Below are 27,353 nucleotides of genomic sequence, written 5' to 3'. Positions count from 1 at the left end.
TACTCTAGTATATAAATTGCTCCAGGAAGAGAAAACACGAGTTAAGTCCACTGTGATAGTCCTGGAACCCCTGGAAGTTAGGGAGTGAGGGGGAGGTATGGCCCGAGGTGAATCATAGAAGAATGTCCTCACAGCAATGACCAGGTTAGACAAGTGTGAGTGACGACAAGGAGGCCACAGCTCAGAGCAAAAGGGGCAGGTGGCAAGGTAGAACCAGAGCTGTGTCTCAGAGACCTGGTTTCCGGTCTTGGGGTTACCATCCCTACCCTATGCTTTAGGCAAATCTTGATCCTTTTTATGTTCAAATTTCTGTTTTGTAAAATGAGTTGGAAGAAATTATTATTTGGGTTTGCTCCAAGCTCTTAAATGTTTTAGCTTTATTCAGAGAGATAAGTACAATGTCAGGGATATGTACCGCAGATAGCAGCAGAGAGCTAACAAAATGGCGGGTGGGAGAAGGCCAGAGATTCCAAATGAATTTGAAGAGTATAGAGATGACAGGTCATGGCCACAGAGTAAGAAGCTCTGGTTTCTTGATGTGGCTTTGCTGTGAATGCCCTTTGTGACCACAGATAAAAAGTTAAAGCTCCTTGGGTCTCAACTTCTCCATCTATTAAATAAAGGGGCCGTACTATTTAGTATCTAGGTTTCTTTAATGCTAAAATACTCTATGGATTCTTAGCTTTATTTTTTCTTCTCCAAAAGACTCAGAAAGTCATAGTACAGTGAGTATTTTATGATAGAAATAAAACCATGTTGATTTAAAACATGTAGTAATGAAACTTGTTTCCTCCACTTTCACTCCTGGTTTTTCATCCCTACCAGAAAGTAAGAACATGCTGGCTTGGATTTTATTTTATGTGTGTGTTTATGAATGGCCTCTTTTTCTAGACAATAAGGTTTCCAGGGGCAGGAACCATGTCTCTGAATCCTGCATCTAGTGCAACTCTAAGTATATAATAGCCAACTGGAAAAAATTTGCTGAATCGACTCTACCTCAGTTAAAGCTTTCCCCTGTACTGTTGACATCATTCCCTAATAACTTAAAAAGCATCAGCCTTATCATTATTATTATTATTGCTCTTTGTTATTACTTACTGATGCCATAGTTAAATAACATAAGGTGCTTCTTTGGCTAAAGAAGACCAGGTGTCTTTTGAGAATGGGTTGCATGAACAATTCTAGAATTTGGAGTTTGTATGTGACTGTGAGTTTCAGGAGGAAAGGGGCAGTGAGACAAGTGGGGGAGAAGGGACTGCAAGATATAATTGGTTCCTTTGATCAGTTCAGTTCCTCGGAGGTGATGTATGAAGCATCCTCCATCCTAGCATGGGGAGTAGCGCACCACTGAAGGTGAATTGATAAACATTCTATTGATAAAAGCGCCATGAAAATGCACTGAGTTAAGAGAGGCAAAAAGGAAGGGATGGAGTCCTGCCAAAACTGGGTTGGTGTGGGGCAGTGAAGCGCAGGAACCCTTCCTCGTCCTTGGGATGCTTTCTGGACTCAGTGCCTATAAGACATCAGAGAGAATATTGTACATCCAGCCAAGCGGTAATTGCACAGCCCTCACATGCTTTGAATCAGGATCCATTAAAAATAATGGGAAAGAGTGACAACATGAATTTGGGTGTGCAAGGAGGTGTTGCCGGGGAGAGTTAGATGGGTCAGTTTCCCCCTTTTAATGGTAATTAATGTCAGCATATGCTGCTGCTGGGAGTAGGCTCTGGTCTGTATTCATGAGGTGTGGGAGGGTATTGATTTTTTTATGGAGATGCTGTAGCTGAAAATTTTAGACAGGCTTTCGTGCGCCTCATTAATATGCAGGTTAGGTAGTAGCTACTGATAGTTGAGTTTAAGACAGAGACAATCTATACTGGCCATTAAAAGAACCACATCCTAATGGGCACATCTATCCTAGCTCTTTCAGTTTTAAACAGTCTTCCCATCATTTTTCACCCTTAAAAATCCAGTGCTTAATTTATTTGAGGATTTCAGAAACAGCTGACCATTTTATTGTTCATAAGTTGATGACTGAATTCCCTAAATCCCCACCATTTATATACTATTATCCCATTTTTTATGACACATGTATTTTTTTTTTTGACACTTGTTTTCTTCTAGTTTTAATCTGTTGGCTTCATGGTTTTTTTCATGCCTCACCCAGCTGTCCCACAGTTTGTATTCTTCTAAGATACCTGAGGAGACCAAATAGGATTATTATTTCTATTTATCTTTGCCACCAACAGTAATGATTACAGCATACCCAGGAAAGATTTCTTTTGAGATCTGGTGGACATTATCATCTACTCTAATTATCACCCACTCTTTTGGCTACCTTAGTCCTTATTTCAGTTATGGGAGCTTAATTAGAACAGGAAGTAAATGCACTTAACACCCCATTTTTTCCCCATTCCAAAAGCTATAGAAAGAAAGAAGCAAGCTTAGAACGAGGGCATGATTCTCATTTGGCTGTTGCTTAACATTTGTTTGAGAAGTGATGCTATTAGTTCTCAGAACGGAGAAGGGAGAGGGGCGCTGAGCTTGCTGAGAGCAGCGGGTGGCACGCCACATGGCTTTCTAATTCCTCCAGAGACATTGCTGTGCTTGCAGTACTATGAATCCTCACAATATCAGACATCCCTATTTAAATGGAAGTAGAAGAACACATTGCAAAACGGACAGAGTGCTTTTGGCAGTAAACCCCTTTTAAAATTACCCATAACTCGATTTCTCCATTAACACACTTAATAAAGAAGTGGCTTTGTCTAGTGGTGACGTGGGCTGTTCTTTTCTCAGGCATATAAAAGCTCTAGTTATTTTAACTATGGAGACAGCTATTTTTAAAAGCTCCTGGGTTCATTCTTACCGAAGGCTCCTTGCCAGAAAATTGAGGCACTGGGCACTGGGCAGCTGCCTCCCATTCGGCATAGTGGTCTCTACAGAAGGTGACGTTGTGTAGCAAGAGGCTCTCGGGAGTTTGGCCTCGCACGATCCGACTTGCCATTAAAAAAAAACAAAATGCAAAAATGTAAAATTGATTTTGTGCAGCCTGGTGATAACACGGACATATATTCCACGGTGGGCTGTGGCAGAACACTTGCACTGTCTTGCAACGGGCTGTCATTCATTTCCCTTAGCACCTTTAAAAATACGAATTTAAGAAGCTTGGAGTAACTTTGAAGAACCCAGAAAAGAAGTGCCCCTCTGTGGTATCTGTGTTAAATTGAAAGTGTCTATATTAGAGAATTCATAATGAAGGGAAATTGTTTGAACACATCCTTTTGTAGATTGTTGAATTTAATTAGGTTACATCTCGTCCTGATTGCTGATTCGGGCTAATTGGCTAACTTTGTACTATTTGGGTCTTTTGCAGATTTATTTAACTTTTACCTTCCTTGGTTTGTTTCTGAGCACCTAGAAATTTTCAAGTGAAGAAGTCAGAAGCAGTGCCCTGAATAATGATTTTTTTTTTTTTACCCCAGGGACCACTGGCAGACCTAGTTTTGACAGGGTCAGAATAGGTCAGTGAGAAGTGTGTCTTCAGGACCATATTGATGAATTTGAGAGTGAAAAAGAAAGCTGGCCTTTGTGAACGGACCACTGGAACAAGAGTCCAGTGATCCTGCTGTGTTATATTTGCCACAAATGTGGGAAGGACTGACTTTGACTGGTTGCTTTGGTATCGGTTCCTCGGTTTACCCATTGGTGCCCAGGTGGTGAAACATAAGAAGATATTGAGGCCATGTAATCTGAGAGTTGCTCAGTTCCTCGGTCTTTCTGAATAAAATACATTGATTTATTTTTGAGAAACATGATGCTCACAGACTGAGGCACTTCAGCATAGAAAGGCTCTTGTCCTGGGGAGTCTGTGGGGTAACATGTCCCCTTGTAAGGCACAGGGCCTGGGAGAAGGGAGCAGCAATGTCCTGGGAAACGTCCAGAGAACCGGCATCTTGGCCTTTGTCCCACTCTGTTTTATGGAAGTCATCCAAACTTGGTAACGTCCCTTGGAGTTAGATGAAACTATCTCTGAATCTTCCATGAGCAAATGATGCCCAGACACAGGAGGGTGAATGATAAATGAAACCTAGAGGAGAAGAATCTGTACATTTTAACACTTTCGTTCTCAGGCTCATTCCCTATATTATCTAAAGAAGCCTCCGGACATTCCGATGCAGTATCTTTTTAAAAATTTTAAGTTTTTTATGTCTTCATCTATGCCATCCCATGATAGGAAGCTTAGTGGGCTTTAACACATTCCAATAATCCTACTTTACTGGCATTTCGTACAGAATTTGCAAATTACTTTTGCGTAAACAGTAGCTGTAGAATACTTCAAGCTGAGAAGATTAAATGAGGTCCTTATCCCAAAATAAGCCTTTCAACTAAGTTAAAATGACTAAAAAATTTTATCTTATGAAATGTTATTTGGGTATTAAAAATATCTGCAATGAAGCACTGCCCACTGAAATCCTCTTGTGCTTCTGCAATGATCCGGGGTGTGAAGGCGGGGGAGGTGGGATAAGGGGGGGTACATGCCTAATTTTTGTGAAGAGACTTCTAGACGTGCGTGGGTTGTGAGAGCTTCTTAAATATTCTACAGGGGTTAACACCCCGGCACCAGGAGAAGACTCTGCAGGGAGAGGCGGGGCTGACAGTCTTCGGGATGGAACACTTTGGGACCAGACACCATCACCCCCAAGATACAAAAAGTCAGGGTGAGGGCTCCATCACACATTCAGAGGAGCTAACTGCAGATATTTTAAAGCTAAAAGAGATTAGAAAACCTTGGCCAAGCAGCAGAAGCAATGTGAACACTGACTGACGAGGATTCGCAGAGGGAGAGGCAGTTGTGTAGGGTGCAATATGCTCCCAAGGGCCATTCTTCCTTCCACAGGTTTGTGTATCAGACAAGCTTATGGATGGGAAGGAGGTCTTAATCAGGCATAAGCAGCAGCAGCTGATGGACGACCCCGTTCTAGGAGTAGGGCGCCGAGATGAAAGGAATATCTAGTGTGCAGGGAGGTTAGAGGAGGCAGTTGACTTGCTGAGGTGCAGATCCAGAAGAGCTACCATCTGGCCCCACACAGGTCCCACAGTCACCGTGTGGTGCAGTCTCTGTTGCCATGTGTTCGCTCTTCCAGGGCTGGGCAGAAATGGAGCCCACCTCTGGTAATGAAGACCCATACTTCTGTTACTAGGTTTGGTTGTCTGACGACTGGCGTCCTAGGTCTGTCATTTACTCGTCCTGGGACCTTGAACGAATCAATGAACCCTCTGAATATTTGTTTCTTCCTAATGAAATGGGGATGACAGCCCTGACTGTTGGATAGGACTATTGTCAAGGCCAAATAGGTCATGCATATGAGTGTTCTTTGACATTGTAAAAGGAAAAAAAGAGGCACCAGTTTATGAAATAATTAACATGGGACAAGCTAGTTTATAGACATCAATCAGTTAATTGGTCCAGAACTATTTTGATAATACAGAGGGTGCCAAAAAAATGTATACACAGTTTAAGAAAGGAAAAAAAAAACTGTATTAAAATTGTAATACAATGAACGATGCTAGCTTTCATTTGATTGACGCCATCTTTTGAGTGAACATCATACTACACTTTGCTACCGTAATTCAATTCAACTTCGAAAAGTGATACATAGATAACATCTCTTAAAATGTGTACATTTTTATGGCATTCTCTGTATTTAAAGAATGGAAAACATCGTATTGGAGACTGTTATACTTCAGGTGCTACTCCTGCTTCCTGATGAAGAAGATTAACAGTGTCAGGTAGGTGTTGAGTGCCAGAGCAGCATTTTATGGGATGTTTGAGCAAAAAGGAATCTTAAAAGTCAAATGGGGAGACTGAGGGCCAGAGAATTTAACGTATTTTGCTGTGTATAATGTGCACTAACATTTGTGGTCCCAAACTTTCAGGGAAAAAAAATCTTTCATTTTAATTTTTTAATTCAAATTTTTATTTGTTTTCATTTAGGTACTTGTTTTTTGTACTATAAAGGAATTTGAGCATTTATTTTTTTAACATATTATGGTACAAGAAATTTAATATAACCAATAATTACAAAACAGATACAAGGTACAAGAAATTTTATGTACCGGTAACAAATTTATGATATTATACATCACAGAAGGCAAAGAACTCTTTGTTGTTGCAAGTTCGTCGTAAGTTCAACAAAACCGATTATCATAATCTAGGATATTATTTTGCATACGGATATTATTATTGATTTCTAGAGTTGCACTTTTAACTCATAAGTACAAATAGAAGAATTAAAAACATTTGTATAGATACGGAATTAATACTTCCCATGTGTAATTCGCATCCTTATTTTTCCCTCACAAATTTGGGCAAAAAAGTGCTCATTATACATGGCAAAATACGGTAAAAGGCTTGCACATAGTCACCCTGATGACCAGTGACAGAGCCCAGGTCAGATAGGCCGTCTCACACACTGTCTTCTGCCCCACACTGAGTTTCCTAGTGGATGGTTTTGGTCAAGCAGAAGTGACATCTGGGTGTCAAAAATACATATCCTGATTAATCCCACATAAATTTTATTGCGCAAATAGGTTCTAAACGAAACATGGATCTCTTGTCAGCTAGCCTTTGTTACAATTCCTGCATGTTATAAAAATGTCAAGACGCCCCAACAGAGTTAGCTGGAAAAATAAATATAATACTTCACCATCTATGTCACTTATTTTCAGTATGACTAAAAAAGCTGTACTGTGAATTTGCCACTGTGAATGTGCTTTTTCGTGTGATTTATGTGTCCTGCATGCCATGTTCCTCCATCCAAAGGCCATTCTAAGGTTATTCTGAGGTTCGCAGAGATAAAAACCATACACCCTGAGTACAGTAGGGACTTACCCTGCCCCGTGGATGGACAGACTGATAAAGAAGATGATGAACACGTGGTGTGTGTACCAGAACAACTCGTAGGAGATCTGTCTAATGAACTCGGTGGAAGAGGTCATGATTAAGATTAAAGCCAGAGAGATCAACAGGCCAGTAATGCCTGCGATTGTCGATAGCAACTCAGTGGTTGTGTTCTGAAAGACAGAAATGCCATGACATTAATATCTTAGTTCTCATTTTCCATTTGAGGACCAATACTTGGGGAGTCCAAGCAAGGAGCAATCAAAATGTGCTAATCAGACACAGATTAGCTTCAAAATGGTCCCCATACAACTCGGAAAGGGAGCTTCCTTGCCCTTTTCTCTCTCCCATCTGATGGCAGACACGTGCTTTGTGATAATTTCATCAAATGCATTTCAATAATTACATTTTTCATCTGTATAAATCAATTTTCATGTCCAAGTTACTATTAATATGTGGAATCAAAATTAGGACAATATATGAAAATACATTTAAAAATAAAATATGGCAAAATATATATGAGTTTCAACTTTTTAAATTTTTAAAATAAAAATGTGGATCGCCATGCTTAAGTGCATTTTAATATTAATAAACACTTTTTTTTGAGAGGTTCCTTAGAGCAGCTGCAGAGTCTCTTCCTCTGGTAGTTGCTCCTTGCTTTTGCTTTTTAATTGGAAGGACCATGACTTGCATTTCTTTCATGCCACCTCAGGAGGCTTGGCATAAGACTTTGTAAATCCTAGGTGATCAATAAAGATACAGCTATTCTTATCTGGTAGACACACTGCCAAAAGGCCAGAATTTGACCTGGGGATTCAGGAAATGGTTAAATAGCCTGTTACGTAGACTATGAACCACAAAGCATTTTGTTTTTATTGTGAGTTTCCCATATCTTATCAAGTCATCAGTATTCATACATTGTGTTATTATCCTTGAGAGACCATGAGCTCAATAAACTCACTCTGTGTCGTTTGTCAGTAAAATGTCATTAATTTGGGTTGCTTTGAGATTGCGGGGTAAAATTTGACAGGGACTTCTCCGGTGTTTACTTTTGATTCATAGAGCCAACAGTGGAAATAAAATTGAAAAGGGTATGTCTAAAACATTTAAAAGATTTTTTTTCAAGTGTACTCACACATTGTAGAAATCCACTTACATCATATGATGTGCTAATTTCAAATCATCGCTCTTTGCTTATTAAAGCAAATCCCCCACTGCCCTTTTCTTGTACCATACTTACAGACTGCTTTGAGTTGCAATGTACCCTCTAAAATAATCTCACTGCATCTATTTAGCAATATTCTATAAAGTACTGATACGCACCTTTCTCCATGTACCCCAAATTAGAGGGTTTTCTGGACTTAATCAATGCTTACATAGGATATTTCTTCTAAAATTTTGAAATAACTATACTAGAAGTAGCTTAATCATCTTAAATTACTGTACGAGTGTTTATAGTAAATGCTATTTACTATATAGTCTCTTCAAAATGTTGAAGTTTATTCTTGGGTGTGTGTAGCAATGAACTTTGCAGAGCCTTAGTGGGGAAAACAGTTAACCCCGTAGGTGCCCAGACAAATGCTGCAGCTCAAAGGAGTACACCAGAGGCATTCCCATAGGCTCAGACCATCGGCAGTTTGGATTTATAATTGTGAACTTTGTGCTTTGAGTTACCATCAGGTGAGAAAATGTAGCGCTACTTGATCAATGGCCTGATATTGGAAACCATCTTAGGGTAATTAGGGGACATGACATGGAACAATTTCCCCCAAGAGAGACTTGGGATTTTGCTTCTTCAAATAAGGGTACATGGACAAAATGGTCACTGAGAGAGATGCCCCAGATGGTAATGGAGAGACTTCCATTTCTGCAGTGCATTGTCTTAGGGCTCTTCTTGGGCAATATAGATTTTTTTTAAAAACCTGCTTCATTTTCTAGATGCATATTCCAATATGGCCGTACATGGCCAAAGGTTTAGATCAACTAAGAAGAAAGCGGTAGGGGGTAGATTAAGTGAAAGGAATGTCTTAATCTCAGCAGGTGGATTTCTGTGGCTACATGTTTGGTTTTCCTTTTGTTTCCCACGTGTGCTGCCACTCTGTGCACACAGGTTATTAGCATTGACGATGTCACTAGCCATACAGGTCTCATTAGGAAATTAGCTCCTTTGCCTAGCACCTGATTTGGCAAACCGGCTAGTCACATGTGTGCCAAAATATGACACGAGAGAAGAAACCCAGAAGACAATTTGCAAATTGAAATTGCAGACGTCTAATTGATGATCTCTGGATTTAGAGGGCCCTTCATATTCTTTATGATTCCAACGTCAGCAAAAAAATACCTAATCATGAGGTGCTTTTCAATTTTAAAATATTAGGGATATAACAGGTTACTGCATTTCCTGTTAAGGTGTATTTATTATTTTTTTTGCTATAAACTAATTAAGTGGCATCAGTTTTTCTCCTTGCTCACAACCTCTTAGCAATATTTATGGCAGAAAAAAAATAACTTTTTTTTTTTTTTTTTTTAAGAAGGTGAAATTGATGTTAACATTTGGCAGGAACGTCTTCTCTCGAGCTCTTTCATTAAAAGCTTTTGAAATAGTGTTCCTGATTTTGAAGGGATTGGAAAAGCAAGGATTTTTCAGATGAGAAACTAGATAGCAAGGAGAACTCACTGTGTGGGAGGTCCGGATGGGGTTGATGTAGCTCTCATTTGGGGTGTCGCCAAGCTTGGAAAGTGCAGCCCGAAGTCCCTCCGCTTCTGCTGACTGGCTCAGGTGGTAGCGCTCCAGGTTGCACAAATGCGCCGCAATGTGGACGGCTGTGGACGAGGAGACCACAAAGAGCATGCGCCGAACGGATTTCTTCCTTTGTATTATAGTAACTCAAAAACAGTGACTATATGTTCTGGTTTCTCTGTTATGGTTTTTATAATCAACAATGAAAAGTGAATTATGTGTGCGTCTTTCTCAGTGTCTTAAAGTGAGTAGATTGAATACTTCCGAAGATACTGTGTTATTTTCCACATTCATATTCATTATATTAACAAATCAAGTAAATCTCAATTCACTATAATTTAATTATAAATGTCTGATCATTCTGAAAGTAGAATAGGTATTATGTTTTATATATATATGAAACTTCTTTCCCAAGAAATCAGAAAGCATTATTCTAGAATACTGTGTCTTATACACACTGATATATATGCATATGATATATATGATAGATACCAGGGGAAGATATTATTTTTATTCCCTTTCAAACATTATTTTTTTTATTCCTACTTTATATGTTTTAGCATACACACACACACACACACACATACACGGTGCCAAAAAAATGTATACACATTTTAAGAAAGGTAAAAAAGACTATTGAAATTGTAATATTCAATATATACTGATAACAAAAGATGAATACAAGTCACGTTTGACTTCTGCAATTATAAGAGGTGCTCAAAGTGGTTACCATCAGTGTCCAGACACTTCTGAGTACGGCGAACTACTGCTTGAGCAATGTTGACCAAAGTGACATCTTTCTTAAAATGTGTATACATTTTTTAGGACCCTTAGTATATATATCCCCCTACACATATACATATGCACATATATTGCATGTGGTATTCTTAGTGGATTGAAATAAGGCAGTATTTATGGAACTAAACCTCTCTGTATATACTTAAGAAGAAAACTTAGCTTTCTACTTCTGGGAATTGGTGATGTCTAAATTCTAAATGAAGACAACACACTCTGGAATACAGCATTATCTAGCCTAAGGAATTGGTGCCCAGTGCTACCCTTTCCTGTCTTGTGAAACCTGTGGGAAAGCCAACAGTCACAACAAACAGACAAGGACATCCTGATGCTTTTGTTGCACATGGAACACTAGTAGCTGGGTGGCCAGTTGACGCCTGCCATTGGAATCAGATTCAAGTGTGAAATGAGAATTCATTGCCAGGTATAGATAATTTCCCAGTTGATATCCTTTTCTTTTTCCTTTTTCCTGTACTCACAGTAGCAGAAGCCACTACTGTTACAATCTCTACAAGTTCTGGGCAAATTCTGGAATCCTCCATGGCTGCATGTTGTGGGTTAAGGTGTGGGGAAGTGAGGGAAAAAGAAACAACAGAAACTTCTGAGAACATTGGTGTCATTTTGGTGCCTGTGGTGCTAGTACCATATTTATTTAGAAATGCCATCTTCTGTCACCTGAGTTTCTTCTGTCAGTGCCATTCCCTTTCCTGCCTTGCAAAGTTCTACTCATGCTTTAAGACACCTCTCAAAAGTTGCTTTCTTGCAAGCTTTCGTCAATTCCACAGGCACAAATTATACCTTGATTATAACATTTCCCACACGTTATTGTTATGAATATTTATTTATACCTATGTTTCCCAATGGACTTTGAGTCCACTGGACTGGTCCACCTTGAAACCTTAGCACCTGGCACACTGCTTAGTACCAATATATACTTAATAGTGGCTTTCTAACTAGCAATGAGATTATAGAAAGAAAGAGAGTCAGGAAGTTGATCTGTAGATGCAACACCGGTGGAACAGTGTTTTCTATGCTAATATAAAGATATAAATTTGACCTTATTTACAGCCTTTAAGTAGAAATCAAGTCAAATATGGTTTTGGTTGAGGCCTGCCTATGACGGTAAAACACATGGTAGTGTTTCTGAGTCTGTGATGCTGACTGTGTCCTCATGGAACCCATGAGGACACAGTCAAGAGACTATTTTCCCCTTAAGTTTCATTTGTCAACATATGCAGCCATGTCTGTGCAGCGGCTACTTTCTTTAGTCTCAGTGCCCACAAAGCTAGAAAAGTTTATCTAGGAACAGTCTCTTCCAATAAGCTATATATGAAATGGGAACTTTTGCTACATTAAGCAGAAACATTCTCCAGTATTTCTAACCACTGTTTTCTGATCAGTAACTTAATGTTTTGAAAAAAAAAACAGGTAATGTTTCTCATAGCTAACATAGATTTAATGTTTACTATCCCCCGAACACTGTCACAAATGCTTTAGACATATTGTCTCAGGTAATCTTCAGGTATTAGTCTTATTCCCCTTTACAGACCAGCATTCAAAAGGTGAAGGAGCTTGTAGTTCATTAATGGCAAAGGTGGGACAAACCCTGTTTGCCTAACTCCAGGGCCCCACCTTTTGACCTTTTAGGCATATTGCTTCTTTTCACTAATCAATAGTTGTTATACCTTACTTTTTACTGAAAATGAATTTCTCCTACAGGCTTGGCTAAAACACTTTGACTGGGTCACTTGGCGTCTAATCTAGAGTCAGAAACTAGCTCCAATTACTTAGGACTGATCACAGCCTTTGGAGCCATCATTGTAGGTGAGTGTAAATGCTTTTCACATTCCTTCACTTTGCCCTCTCTTCTCTGCTCCTAACCTTCTTCCATCCTCCCTCGGACTAAATAAAGCACACCAGACAGAGCAGAGCTGTTCCCATTTTACAGAAATAGATACTGAGCTTCAAACCAAATTAGGTGTTGTATTTACCATTACATCATCCCCATGTGACAGTCAGAAAGGGAAAACAGGTAAGTTCTGTGTCTTATATTCTGCATTCTATAACATTCTCCTCCTGGGTCGTGACATGTTGATCACAATCTATTGTCTGTCAGATTGATTTCCACATGAGAATTTGACACTGTTAAACTAAATTTAAGTACATTTATTGAATGAACCAAAATATTGCACTCTTTATTCGCAGTTCTCTCATAACAGAGCTGAAGAAACTAATGAAAGCCCAAGACACTTTTCAAGAGGTAGCTCCTGAGGGAATATGTTGAAAACTATCCTCTCCAGTTTTTTTCTTGTACTTTAAAATTCATGTCTTAAATGTTCCTTTGCTCAAGCTGCCACCATCTTGGTTTTCCTTTTTTCATAGGTAGAAGATAAAAAGTAGAATAACTTACTTATCTCAGGAATTCTCAGAGAGAAAACTGCTTGGGCAAACTTTGTCTAAATGTTTTATTTCCTCTTAGATCCAATTCTAATTTTATTGTGATCTTGGGTTGGAACTAAAACTAGCCCAGCTACCAAATTCAGGGCTGTTGGGACTGATAGAAACCAGGGGAGATATCGATCTTGTTCTTTTTCAGACATTATATTTTCTATTCTTCTCTTTGTACATTTCAGTTATTTTAGTATGAATGGCCTTGTTACCTATGTTTACAGTGACAGTGGTTTCATGTATGTGATAAAATAGTGATATGGCTTCATTTTTCTCTTAGTCATCAGAATCATAGCATGTTATTAGATTTGATATCATGTAGCAGAAAGAATACTGAACAGGATACCTCTCAGTTACTTGGCTTTCTTTCAGCCTCTGTTTTCTCATCTGTAGAATGGGTGAATTGGACTGAACTACACAATATCTAAGCTGCCTTCCAGCTGCCTGTCTCCTGGGTCTCTATCTGAAGTTAACTGGAAACATTTATCATTTAAAAGGGATCTGGAGTCCAATATGAAAGTAATGCAAACATGAAACTCATGTTTTAATATGGTTTCAAAATCAACACTAGATTAAAGAGGCTTTTTAAGTTTTGTGGCAAATCCAGTGCCATCAGCTGTGCAGGTCACCCTTCCTCATGTCTCTGAGGACTTTCTGCTGAGCCCTTGGGAGAGCCCAAGATAAATATTTCCAAAACCCACGCAAACGCCAGGCTAAACGATGCTATATTTGGGTTTTTCCACAATTTCATTTTCTCACCAAAGTACTTTTACAGTTAAAAGAGAGCAGCGATATTCGACACACTACAAATGCACATTTAATTGGTGTGTGAACTTCTGAGTTCAAATAAGGAACTTTTATTGAAGAGGGAACAAAAAAATCATGAAGGCTACAATTAGAGCCAGTTGCCTTGAGAAAGTTCTTTTCCTTCTTTCTTTCCTTCTTTTTATTTTTCAGGAGATCAAAGGAAGCATAATTGAGGGAGAATCTTGGAAGGGTGGTCAGTTCCTGCTATCTTTTTGTCTGCCTGTCAGTGATAACAGTCATGGTGGAGTTAGTCACCTTCTAATGACATAGCCATTAGAAATAAGGACCCGGGGACAAATACTGGCAGCATTCCTGTAGCCAGAATTGGGCCCTAAACTTTCAAATTTGTGGTCTGATTTCTGCAGGAATACTCATTGACTGTGGTACCCTGTGCATGCCACTCATTTGTAAGTCACATTTAATCACGCTAGGCGGGGATGGCGAGAGAGTCTCCTTGGAGCTCCCAGTGCCTCTAGCAGAACTGGGTTAGTAGCAATTCTTTTGGGATCTGGTCCTGAGAGTTGGGGCCTCTGGAGTTGTCCTCTACCTTGGGGCCTCCAAATCTTTGTTCTCAGTACCCTTATTCTGAGCACACTCCTCTTTACCTGTCCCTGTTGTTTTTACTGAGGTTTGTAAACTAATTTTAGCAACTTATCACTGAGCTGCAATGGGTCATTGTACGCCCCTGGAACTTAGCAGAGGGAAGCTGCAGAATTTGCTAGCGAGCTGCCTGGGTCACTGTTTACAGCACCCGTTGAAGGAAGCTCAGGCTCCAAGTACAGCTACTCCATTGGAAGGGTCTTCAAGGTCTATTGTGGACCAGAGAGGCCAGAAAGATCTGCATTAATAAGAACGAAGAGGCCGTGAAACTACGATTTGTGTACCAGTGGGGTTATAGGTGCCTGAACATGATTTATTGGTGGTGGAAGAATGCTCCAGCAGCTCTTATCATAGGCAGGCAAGCAGGAAGGCAGGAAGCCAAAATAAGAAGCGTTCCTGTCACTGCGTTTTCGGTGATGCCCTTGATTATAGATACCACTGTTTGCCTCTTCCCTCCCCCTCCCCAGCCTACTTCCACCAGGCTCTAATTACATCCTTTAATGATTTGACCAATTAAAGCCTGCAGTTCAACTTATAGGGGAACGGATGAGAAATTAGAGGCTGGCACGCACACTTCTATGTGGATGCGTGTCTTCCAAGGTTACACACCTCTATTAAGCCAGTCAGCTATTTGAAAACCAGCGTAATGGGCAATGCTAATAAAATAAGGATGGGGACATTTTCAGCTGCTCCCAGGCTAATACACCAGAAGGACAAAATGTGAAAAGCAAAGGTACATCTATGAAACCAGGGCTTAGCACTTTTTCTCTCTCTAAAAGCGCAGTTGCCAGCCACATTTCTTAGTTAATGTGAAATGTAATAATTGCTTTGTCAGGGTTGGGGAGAAGCAGAGCGCTTTCTCCCCACCCTCCTGCCTCTGCCAGGAATGGAAACAACCAGAGCGCTGCTGGTTGCCATGGCGGTCAGAGAACTGGAGCACTTTGCTCTCAAAAGCCATCTGCCTTTGCTGGGCGAGCCCCCGGAGATGTTTGGGAGCAGGCACAGTGGTGGGTGTTGACATGGAAGGTGGCTGGCTGCCGGAGAGAACACTTGATTCTCTCGAGGGATTTGCAAGGGAAAGAGGGAGGAAGAGCGTCCTGCTTTCTCTTGTTGCAGCCGAATGTGAGTTCATGCTCTTGGACGACTGGCATCCTTTTGAATCTCTTCACAGACCACATTCTTGTTTTTTCCACCCTAAACTGCTCCCAGTTCCCTGAATGACTCCTGTGCTGCCGTGTTGGGTACCTTTCCCATGAATTCCTTCAGCCTCTTTGGCCTGCTGGGCGATGCCTGCTTAGCCTCAGGCTGACCAGATGCGCTGAGGACCTATTGTGAGCCAGGGACCAGGGAAGCCAAGATGCATACAGCGCAGTCTCAGCCCTTGGGGTGATCTGAGTCTGAGAAATTTCTCTATGTGGTAGGGGGTGTGACTGTGGCCTGCAGGTGAGGGGGGCCAACTCCCCAGACCTGGCAGGTCAGGGGAAATGGACCAGGCAAGAAGTCCTGGATGTGGCAACATCTTACCCAGTGAAGAAGTTGAGGAAGAGCATTTCAGACACAGAATAACAAGAACGAAAGCACAGACTCCTCAGGGATTGCCAGTAGCTGGGTACCGCCCGGGGGGAAAAGCAAGAGGCTGTGGGAGGGATGAGACTGGAGGAGCGCGCGGCGCTAGGAGCAGAGCCTGCTGGCCATGCGGAACTTGGATTTGACTCTTTTTGCCATGGCAGCAAGTGGATGGCCTTGTAATCTGACAACTAGTCCTGACAACTCGTCTGCGTGTCTCATAGAGATGCATAGATTGTATTAGTATTCTTTTAATTCCACAGAAGGCAGAGCATAAGGCACTTATCTGAGATCACACAACCAGGGCCTGCTGCGGGGGTTTAAAATAACTCGATTCAAGTCAATTGCTGCCCCTACATATTATACTCCATTCTGAACACAGTACTGACCACACAGTTTCGGAAGCTTGTAGCTCCTACCAGAATGTTATGTACACGGGAGACTTTTTTTACACATTGCTGATGCATTAGTACTACTGAAATATGATTATACAGAGAGAAATATACATGCCCAAAGGTTTAAGGAGAAACCTATTTTATAACACATTTTCCCTGGTTCTTTGCTTTCTTTTCTGATGTGTTTTGATGCTGTGATACTTTTTTGTTGTTGTTCCTTCTCTTTATAATATCTTTGTAACTTTTTCTGAGAGTCCAATTCTGCCTTACAGCTATTGCATGGTGATAATAATCTTCCTGCCATTTTACTGTCGTCTCTCCTCTTTTAACGTACGAATTTAGGATTCTTAAGATTTTTAATCAGCCTAGAGAGTCCTTGAATTCCTTCTCTGAAGAGCCTTCTAAGGAGCAATCTCAACTCCACTTGGACACCAGCCACTGCAGGGAACTCAGTGCTCTCAGGGAAACCTGGTTCTAATTTTAGGTAATTTTGAAGGTCTGGACAAGACTTCCATTTCTGAGCTGAAATCTGCTTCCCCGAGTCTTCATTCATTCACACAGTCACTTATTCATCAAAGCTATTGGCACCTGTGTATAGTACTTGGAGCTACTGTGGACCTTGGAACAAAAAAATGAATTAGCCTTGTTCTTTGCCCTCCATCCCTTAGCTGGTTTTCTTGAGGACATGATGTCTTTTTCTTTCTGAACAAACTACAAAGACCTCTTGCAAGCATTTCCTGGGTTGGTTTAATCTGGTGTTGAGGACAACTGATGGGGAAATCTCCCCACAGGTCTCACCACACAGCCAAAGTTGTGTTAATTGGCACTCGGGCACGAGTCTGTCATGTCTTGTTACTTAATTAAATCCACATTTGTTTTGAGCGTTCTTTTTCTTGGCTGTTTTTCATGCATGAGAGGATAAATACAAATGAGGAAAACATTTTATAGTTAAATTAGTTTGAGGGAAACAGCCCTGGACCATAACTCTTTGTTGTTCAGATAGCCTTTTATTTCAATGTATTTTTTGTCCTACAAAACCACAAGTTAGTTGGTTATTACCCCTCCACTTGTCTTCTTCCCCAGAGTTTGATCTTGGCCTTGGATGTTCATTTCTAGTGCCTTTCTCTTGAATTCTCTTGTTTTCTAACTCAAGAAATAACAATAACACTTTATATGCCTGTAAAGCTTCATATCTTTTCAAGATCTTTTTATATCCACTAGCTCAAAACTATTCAGAACCTTGTTCACATGAGCTGGCTTTACTTTTGTCTTTTTACTTCTCATGATAACATTTGATAATCATTTTTCCGATGACTGTGAATGAGCTTTTGAATATAGGTCAATTTTATTTCTGATGTGAATTATATTAAATAGCAAAGTGTTTGTTTTTCAAGTAGGTACGTATCATTGTCAGCAAGCTTAATTATTCTCAGATGAAAATGAAGTTTCATAAACTTTTCCTTGACAAATTGAAGGCTTGCTAGAAAAAACTGCATGAGTATAAGTTAGAAATTTGAAAATCCGTTTATTTGATGGTCTGACAATTAAATTTGCGAACTCATCCTAGAAAAAGTGCTACGTACCTCATTGCTGAATATTACTGTGGTCACCTTTGAAGCACTCCCCTTGGAAAGCTATGCACTGACGTCAGCACCTAGTCCACCCTTGAAAGCAATTTTGGAACTCTCTCTGGAATGACCATCAGAGCTGTCCTCGTATTACCCTTGATGTCCTGACTGTCATCAGAATGTCTTCCTTTCAATATTTCCTTTATCTTCTGGTAAAGAAAGAATTCACTGGGGCCCAGGTCAGGTGAGTAGGGAGGGTGTTCCAATGCAGTTATTTGTTTACTAGCTAAAAATTCCCTCACAGATAGTGCCTTGTGAGCTGGTGCATTGTTGTGTTGCAAGAGCCATGAATTGTTGGTGAAAAGTTCAGGTTGTCTAACTTTTTCGCGCAGTCTTTTCAGCACTTCCAAATAATGTACTTGGTTGAGTGTTTGTCCATTTAGTACAAATTCATAATGAATAATCCCTCTGATATCAAAAAAATTTAGCAATATCGTAGCAACAAGTTTGCAAACTTAATTGTCAGACCTCGGATAAGGTTTATGTGGTTAGATGGAAGAAAAAGATTTCTTGTACCTAAGGGGGAGCCTTCGGTGAAAGGAAATAGACAAAACTATAAAGGTAAACCTTAGGTATTTTAAAACACATTAGGCAATGACTAATAAGCACTTACTTGCATTAATGGCTATTCCATAGGCGACCAGTTTGTGGAATTTGAGGTTTTTGTCTAAGTGTCTTCTCCATGGTCCTCTGCAGCACTAGAGTAACATAAATAAAAGTCTTGGCTAGGGAGAAATCATAGTGATGACAGTGTCATGAGACTTAAGGGAGCAGGACTTTACTGAAGGTGGGGTTATGTGACACAAAAATGAGTGGCCATTAATTAGTCCAACAAGCAAAACCAAATGGTTATTACTGGCTTTTCTGAAACTTCAACTCAATAAAAATGATTGAGTTAGTAGTACCCTGGTTATAAGTCAAAACTCAGGAATGAACCTGCTAATATCCATGCTTATTTGGAAAAGAAAGATAATAACCATCATTGTCATCGATGTTTATAGTCTATAAATTAATCCTTGGTACACAAAGCAAGGCACTATAGTCATCTATATCTAAATATTTATAAAATTATGAAGATGAGTGTATAATAATTTTGTTTACTAAAGCTCATTGAAGGTCTCATTTTTCTGTGCAGTGTGTTTACTCTGTTTAGCAGGAGACACAGATAAGTACCTAATACAGTGAAATCAATATAATTAGGACACGTTCCTTTATGTCTGGTAGGGGTTAAAATCTACATCGTAAAATTTGTGTACTCTGATTGTGCTTTCTGGGTTTGAGAATTCAGAGCGATGTTTCTGTAGTGGCATTTGGCTCAATTGCATATTTGTCTCCTTTCCGTCAGAAATGGTAATAGTTCAGGCTGTTATAATACTTCCATCTTTGTGAGTCAGGTCAATTTTATTAGCTCTACTTTTCAGATGGAGCAAATGTATCAGGGGAAGGTTGATTGATCAGTCCAATGGCAAAAGTAAAAGTCAAGTCCGATGTACCGATTTCTGATTTTCAGTTTTAGCTATTGTGTTCTCTCTTACAAAGAAGCAAAGCTTCATCTAAACACGATTATTGGGAATTTTATAGTAAAGTACATCTCTGTTTTCAATGGCACTTTTATTAGTAAGTCATAACAACTGAAATTATTTCAAATAATTTAGTACTTACGATACTTGCTCCTCTTATAAACGAAATGAGGTTTCGACTGATTGGCAATAGAATTAGCATGCAGTTAAAATTCAGGCAGACTGCAGACGCTCTTGCCCAAGCCAGGGTTGACTATTCATATATAGAGACATGAGAAGGAGATACAGTGAGAACAAGAAAGCTGGGCCAATAGAATGCATTTTGTTTTCTGAAATGATAGAGTCACCAAGTCTACTTACACCCAGAATCACTCGTGTATAAAAGAAAGACTCTTCCTCTCCATACCAACGGAATGTGTCGATAAACAGATATAAATTAACTCCCAACCATGAGATCTAGAGTAGAATGAAAAGAGAACCAGTCAATACTGTCTTCAACCTTTTCTTCTTTTCAAAATCACTTGGGGTTCTCCTTGGGGTCCAGTTCAAGTGAAATGAGCTTCTCAATATTAATCAGAGTTACTTCATGTCATCATTTTATTGACTAGTTCTTAACAGTATGTATATTGGTAAGAAATTCTTTCCTCTCTAAAAAAGATTTTTAACACAACTGGGTATTCTTTAAGGAACTTTAAGAAAAGTGCAAAACCTTCTTAATCAACATTGCTATAATGTGTTAAGTCTACGGTGCCAAGAAGGAAGAAATCTTTAAAAAACAACTCAAAAAGTACTCTAGAAAAATTCCAATCTCATAGTCTAATTCAAAGACTTCATTTGATTTAGAGAAACATTCATACATTATGCAAAATCAAACTACTTGACTTTAAAAATAATTAAAAATGAACTCAATTGGAAAACAACTTTACATAATTCTGTAAGGATAAATTAAATACAGCTACTGAATGTTTTCTAACAAGTTATAGTTTTTTAACCAGAGTAATACTTGAAGCTATTTAGCATTCCTATCCAAGTTATCCTAAAAATCAGAGACTATTCAATATGTATTTAAAGTTGAATAGCAAAAACAAAACTTACTGCTAATATGACAGACACACTCTCATTCAACATCCAACACCCCATCACGACAGTTTTCCTCTCTTGCTGTTGGCAAATTCTTTCTTTCATTCACCTGTGTAGCATCCTAGCAAGGGCTCCTCTGCTAAATTATTTTGTCTTAGGAAGCACCTACTGGGAGCAGCTCTCGAGGAATTTCTAATTAAGGACGTCTTGCCAAAGGCACATCACCAAACTGACACGCCTCATGACCTGGGTGAATACAAGGCAGGTCTCTGTCTAATGATTCCTTTCTTCAAAGATCTCATAAGGAAAGAAAGCTCGTTTTATTAAATTATCCTCATGTACTTTATACCTCATTCATTTTCTACATGATTGCAGTCAAGATGATAATAAGTCTTTATATAAATTTGAGAAATAACCTAACTGCTGAATGTTGGATATAGCAAAATGCTTCACAAGAGCTTTCTCTAGTTTATTTTTCTTCTTTACTCTCCCCCACCCCACCCCTTTTAAAGCTCTTTTAAAAGATATAGAATGGTGAGTAAATAAATATGAATTAAACCGTCTTTCAGAAGATGGTGAAGAAAAAGATCTTTAAAAAATCACATACGTGAGAACTCTCAAATCTAAAAGTGTGACTATAAAAGAATAAAGTGATTATTTTTGCGGGATTTATGAAATAAATCCTATTTTTTCCTAACCCCACTTGGTGCACCCATGAGGTAAACAAGAATATTCTTTTGTACTTAGTGATCCCAGGAGTGGCCGTCCGTGAACCTGGCCATTCTCTGATTTTATGAAGCACGACTGTTAAATACCACTCTGGTGGGTAAAGTTGTCCCAGTTGAAGCAGTTTTCTGGCTAGTCCTGGCCCAAACATTTTATTTAAAATTTTTTGACAATTAATTTGAGTCATCTGAATAATTGCCTAAGCTTTCTAGATCTTCATGGTGAATGTATTTAGTTGTCCTAAAAGAATGAACAATTTTCAAAAACCTGGTAAGAATAATAATTGGTTATTTATTGAAGTAAATCATCATCATCATCATCACCCTAAATCTTCAATAAATAATCTGGGTACTATGTTAAGAACACTTTGAATATTGTCCCATTAAATCACACATTCAGTCTATGAGGTAGGTATTATAGGCCCATCACACAAGTGTGGACACAGGCCCAATGTTGTAACTTGCGGTTGGGTCAGTTGGGACTTGAATTCAGTTCCCTCTGACTTGAGCATCTTCATTGTAAACACTGCCTTATACGGCATATTTTATGAAATATTAATATACGGATTTGTGCATCAACATGCCTAATATACAGACATTAATTTCATTCTTATAAGTTGGACATATTTAAACTATAGGAACTCATTTAATTTATTAATTACAAATAAATATGATTAATTATGCTATCTATTTCTACATGATACCAATATAAAAACGAATAACGTTGTCTTACTATATGAACCATGTTTTTTTGTTTTTTATATAAAAATGTCATTAACATCTTGGGGCATTGTTGATCAAGGAGGGACAGCTAATTCTTAGTGATAGCAAACCACTTTCATGAGAACACATCTTTGATGTGTAACCAAGCCAATCCAGAGCCCATACCCCCCAATTACCTCCTTTCTCAAGCTTTCACACACCAATTCAATATTCTCTCTATCCTATGTCACCCCACGGCCAGGTAGAGGACAACTAGGCAACACCCCTCCAGCCCAGAGCCTCCTGAAATTCTTTAAACTATTCAGTCTGAGGCTTGTTCAGGTTGCCATCCTGTCTTGCCCATTCTTTCCTGCAAGAACCACCATATTGGCTCTGGCCCACGCTCTCCCCTTTGTTCCTTCAGCCTCGTAACTGACCCTGGTGCTTCCCGGTGCGGCCCTGCGTGGTGTCGTGTGTCCCCTCCTTTACGGAACTGTAGGTAATAAACTCTTCTTTCAAGGCAGGTGTCTTCATGTCTACGATCTTACCATACTCAATTAGAACAAATTCCAGGTACATTTTTTGAAAACCTATATTTCTAACCATTTTGAACTTTGGTATTACAGGTTAAGCATTTTGATAAATCGGTGAGCTTTCTGCTTGTCATCAGCCCTGGCTGTGTTACCTCTTTTGAGCCCTAGTTTCCATGTTGGTTTAATGGGGCTAATTGTAATAAAGCCCCGTAAAGCCAATCTCATTCCTCCTTCACCACCAGCTCCCCTAATACACGCACACATACACCCACACACTCATAAACACACTTATGCACACCCACACATGAGAGGATGCCTGTTTGGGAGAAGTCTTAGATTTGCCAATAAAAATTTAACAAATTTTCTTTTCTTTAGAAAAGGACATTTTAAAAAAAGAAATCCCCCTTTAGAAATATGTATAAGTACAGGTATTTTGGAAGCATTAACCTGAGGTTAGAGTGCAGTCAGTGAAATATCTTCAGTTGTTTCTTTAACAGTGAGTCATATAAAGATGTAAAGCCTTCATATTCATTTTTTAAGCCAATAATCTTCCATGATGAAATGATTTGTTATTTCTGAAGTGTTTAGGATTTACATATCTTAGAGGCCTGATTCAGTTGGGTTATAAAAATTAATTCAGAGAGAATGCACCTAGAATTTTATCCTATCTTGTCTATTTTAGATTCCGGGAGTGTAAGGGAGAGTTGGAATTTGCTACCCTTCTGTACTCTTCACACAGTGTTACAAGTGAAAGGCATATATTGCTGAATAATAATGTGTGGTCACATTGTTTTGTTGTTGTTAATTGCTTAGAATATTTCTAGTGGTGAAAATACAATTTAAAGGCTTAGGCTCAAAAACATATCTTTGCATGCCCTATTCTTATTTCTTCAATATGTGTATTCCTCATTTTGAATATGTAAAGACACATTGTGTTAAAGTACAGCTATTATTCATTCATAGTGTATAAAAATGGCTCATTGTTGTATTATGGAAGTATAACTCATGACTTAACTTCAGCATTTTTCTTCATAGATTGTGTTTTTGTAGAACTTGCATGATGCTTAGTTTACTCATACAAAAACATGAACTTCAAGTTGTATTCACATTCATTCAGAGCTCAATAGTTTTGTGCAATTGATAAACATACTTTTTCTTCCCAACTTTTTTTAAATTTTTACACTTAAGAATAATATGATGAGCCACTGGTTGGTTTACAATATTTCAATCAGACTTCATAGAACTCAAGCTAGAATTAGGCCAGCTTCATAGGGCTGCCTCTAAAGAGAGAGGAAATTGTACAAATCTACTCAAATGATGTAAGTGCTCGGAATTGGATCTAGTCTCACCTAATTGTTTTCATTGCTCATAAGTAGCACCGGTTTCATTTCTCAGAATTTTTGCAGAACAAATGAAGTGAAATTTACATTGCTTGTTTCCAAGGCAGGTAGTCTTTCTAATCAAATGGGTATATTCATTGGCGCTTCCAGCAAATCCACAAAAGATGATGTGAGCCTTTTTCCTTGTAAAGATCATCGATAGCAAACTTCCTGTAATGAAAAAGTAGGAGGGAAACAGAACAAAGATGATTACAAACACAGGTTAATTGCCTGTATGTGTGAACACAAACTACACTGCCCACACTGCATTCCTGGATCTGATTTGCTCTATTACATTTTCAGTTCTTTGTCGTTTCTTAGTTAAACACTTGACCCAACAAATAAATGGTTTGATCCTCAAGGGCAAGATGGTTCATCAAGTAGTGTTTGCTGCTGCATACTAAAAGTCTAAGTTCCCTGTAGATATAGCGGAGTTCACAGAGTATAAAAGTAACATTGCCAAATTTTCCTCTTCTAAGCATTAAACATGTTTTTGCCTTTTCCTAAAACATTTATAAACATCTAAGTATTAAATTGAAAAGAAATGACTAAAACAAAGAAAACACACAAACACATAAAATCTCAAATTCTTACATGGTTATTTTGAGGAGAATTGGTTGTGATAATTAGATAAATCATATGTTGGATGAATTCCGTTTTAAAAGGAAAATCAAGATAAAAGACAAAAGTTAAGAAAGTCCATACATTAAAATATATCTGATTTAAAAATACAATTTAATTAAGTATATCCACCAATACTCTACCCTTTTGCTGAATTAAGTATATTGTAATTTTATTTCAAGAAACATTGTGCTCTGTTAATATCATTTTAATCTGACTTGTATCATAAACTTAGTTAACATGATCCAGTTCATGCTTCCCCCCACCTATGGCATAATTCTTTCATTTATTCAACTTTCACATTTTCGAATGAACACTTACTGAGACTACGGCATGCGTCACACGATGCCTGGCACAGTGGTGTTCGCGGTCTGGATTCTGTTATTTAGATGCTTAGAATGTAGTAAGGAGGCGACAGGTTACAAGTGCAACAACTAGAGAATCTTTCAAAGATGAGTGTGTCTTGGAGTGGCAGAGGTGGTACCTCTGACGGAGGCTGATGCACAAAGACATCTGGGTGACAGATTTAGTCTGGGGAGAATTCTTTCCAGAAGTGAAACAGGCTGGGTTTTGTGAAAAATGATATAGTGTGGAAAAAAGAAGGAGAAAATACGTTTGAGTATCTGTGTCTCTCGAAAAGTCATTTGAATAAGCTCTCCAAACATCAAACAGCACGCAAAAGCACTCCTGATTCGTCTTCTTCCTGTGGTCACTTCTGGTCTGGTGTGTAAGCCCACAAGGCTTCCATGCTTCCTTCGCTGCCTGTCCTCCTGCCTTCATCTTCCTCATTGCTCACATGTTTGCAGCACATGTCTTTTTTACATTTAGCAAGTCACCTACACCTCTTCTCAATGTCATTTGGCGGGCGCTGACACTGGGGATCATAGTCCTCAAGAGAGCAGAGCGACTAACTCATCATTTCTTTCCCCCAACTAAGTGGCACAATTCAAAGTCTCCTCTTTTTGCTAGTTTTAACTTTTTGGTTTAGGAATCTGGTGAAAGCCAGAATTATCATGTTTTCTATACTGTGTTTCTCATACATTAGAATTTAGCAAATGTTAAATAACAAGCACACAAACCACATTCATTTCTTTGCTTCTTAACACACAAGACGGTTCTGTACAAAGCCCTACACAGATACAGTTGCAGAATTTTCAAGCAGACCGTGTTTTTCCTTAAAGTTTAAAAGTGAGAGGGAAATTTTCCTAACCATGCAGTGACTCATTTGACTTCTGAGTTCAGGAAAATTTAAGTTTAAGAAGGCTAGTCTAGAAATTCCTTCTTTGCATATTCAAGCTGTTCATCTCTCAAAAGTCAAAGTGGATGCCAGAATTCCATAGATTTCATTTTTCAAGATGAACATTCATATTTGAACATATTTCAAGCCAGATGGTTTACAGTTCATGTATTTGTTGCCATTTTCCTGCCACAACAACTAAATATTGAAGACACATATTTGTGATGAGGAGAGAACTCCCAAACCATCTTTTCCTGCTGCTCTTTTACGCTGCACACTCACTTATCCCCTGTGTGCTGCAGGGAAAGGTTCTGGAATCAAACAATGAATCACATTCATTTGATTTAGTAGACAGGCGAGAGGTGAAATAACATAAAACAAGCTTTCTATAAATAAATATTTCTTGTAACAGCCATGAATTTTATGGTAACTAATAAGAAAGCAAATGAACATCTATTGAAATATTCTGCTTTTATGATCCATGTAGACAAGCTGGAAACTTTACTTTTAAGCCTGCTAGTAACTTACAAGGTAGTTTGCCAAATGGTGGAATGGTTTGATCAGAGTTCAGAAAAGAACAGGAAGATCAAACAAAGGTTTAGTATTTTTTTTTTTTTTTTAAGTAAAACCATCAGATATGAAAACAGCACCTGGAGAAAGCATTGCACAATTATACCAAAGGATTGCCAGTGTCACTCAGCAGGTTCCACGTATCTCTCTTCTAGGATGAAATGATTTGCTCTTCACTTGTCATCTCATGTGAAATTTGTTATTATGCTGCTCTACTATTAATATTTCCATTATTACAACTTTGAAGATTTATTTCGTTGACAAAAGGCTACTAGAAAGCTGAACCAAAACAGTACAATTTTTTTTTTTTTTTTTTTTTTTTTAATGGAAAATAGAACAAAGAATTGAAACCACAGAAAAGAGGTATGTTTGCTTGGTGCCATAATAAAATTTCTATGACTATTCAATTAGCACTAAACTGGCAAAAGGGGACAAACCTGTCCCCTGTCCACAGTCATCATGACAACCATCATTCAACAACGCAGGACAGGCACACACAGAAAGACTCAGGAATATTTTTTTAGAGAGGGTTCTAGGGCCTCATACTTTGAATCAAAATAGCCCAGAATTGTAGTACTCAAGGACTGAGAGAAGCCTTAGGGATCATGTAGAGCAATATTCTCATTTAACAAAGGAGAAAACAGAGACAGGGAGGTTACAGCACCAGTCTAAAGACATATTGCTGGTTCGTGGAGAAACAGGTTTAAGAGCCCAGGTGTTCAAATCCACTGGTTGTTCCCATTGCATTACTCACTGCACCTCTGTTTTCATATCTTTGCTCTACAGCCGAGAGAGATGAAAGAATTAGCAAAGAGCATCTCCTAAAGCTCACTCTAGGAGCCTGGGTCCTCGATGATGAGTTCAGAATATGCTCAGAGGGAGGGTGTAATCACATTCCAGTAGCCTGGAGTGTGTATATTTCCGGAGGACCTCCCAGGTGCCAGGCGTTGCATACATTATGATACTTAATTCTGCAGACCAATGAGGATAAGACCTATTTCATAGATGAGGAAGATGTGGAGCGGCAAAGAGGCCCAGGCTCTCCTAAGACCTCCTAGTTCACAACTATCATGGCTGAGCTGCAGGCCCTTCGTGCCTGACCG

General features: G+C 38.9%; 2 protein-coding genes across 12 annotated transcripts in view; one reads left to right on the top strand and one right to left on the bottom strand.

Annotated features, from left to right (window-relative positions):
- NOX3 (NADPH oxidase 3) overlaps positions 1-25,111 on the bottom strand; it is a 63,735-nt gene extending 38,624 nt beyond the window's left edge. For 2 of the 3 annotated variants that reach the window (XM_074333734.2, XM_074333735.2), the window contains exons 1-7: positions 20,499-20,632; positions 19,764-19,859; positions 19,546-19,656; positions 18,497-18,581; positions 9,582-9,727; positions 6,896-7,077; positions 2,870-2,999 (exon numbers count right to left, since the gene is read on the bottom strand). In XM_074333734.2, the coding sequence (XP_074189835.2) occupies positions 2,870-2,999; positions 6,896-7,077; positions 9,582-9,727; positions 18,497-18,581; positions 19,546-19,656; positions 19,764-19,859; positions 20,499-20,588 (840 nt within the window). In that variant the 5' untranslated portion in view covers positions 20,589-20,632. Of the gene's footprint in view, positions 1-2,869; positions 3,000-6,895; positions 7,078-9,581; positions 9,728-18,496; positions 18,582-19,545; positions 19,657-19,763; positions 19,860-20,498; positions 20,633-23,792; positions 23,994-24,764 lie in introns of those variants that run through there. The other variant, XM_074333736.2, reaches the window with a different exon arrangement.
- LOC148758739 (uncharacterized) overlaps positions 1-27,353 on the top strand; it is a 366,645-nt gene that overhangs the window by 92,461 nt on the left and 246,831 nt on the right. For 8 of the 9 annotated variants that reach the window (XR_016020154.1, XR_016020153.1, XM_088795362.1 and 5 more), the window contains one exon: positions 12,159-12,263. The gene's annotated coding sequence lies outside the window, so the exon portion shown is untranslated. Of the gene's footprint in view, positions 1-12,158; positions 12,264-17,738; positions 18,068-27,353 lie in introns of those variants that run through there. The other variant, XM_088795359.1, reaches the window with a different exon arrangement.

This window comes from Rhinolophus sinicus, chromosome 2 (assembly GCF_057876585.1).
Source record: "Rhinolophus sinicus isolate RSI-liver-muscle chromosome 2, RSI-T2T, whole genome shotgun sequence".
NCBI lineage: Eukaryota > Metazoa > Chordata > Mammalia > Chiroptera > Rhinolophidae > Rhinolophus > Rhinolophus sinicus.
Note: the sequence above shows the minus strand (reverse complement) of the source record. Positions and strands in the feature narration are given on the sequence as shown.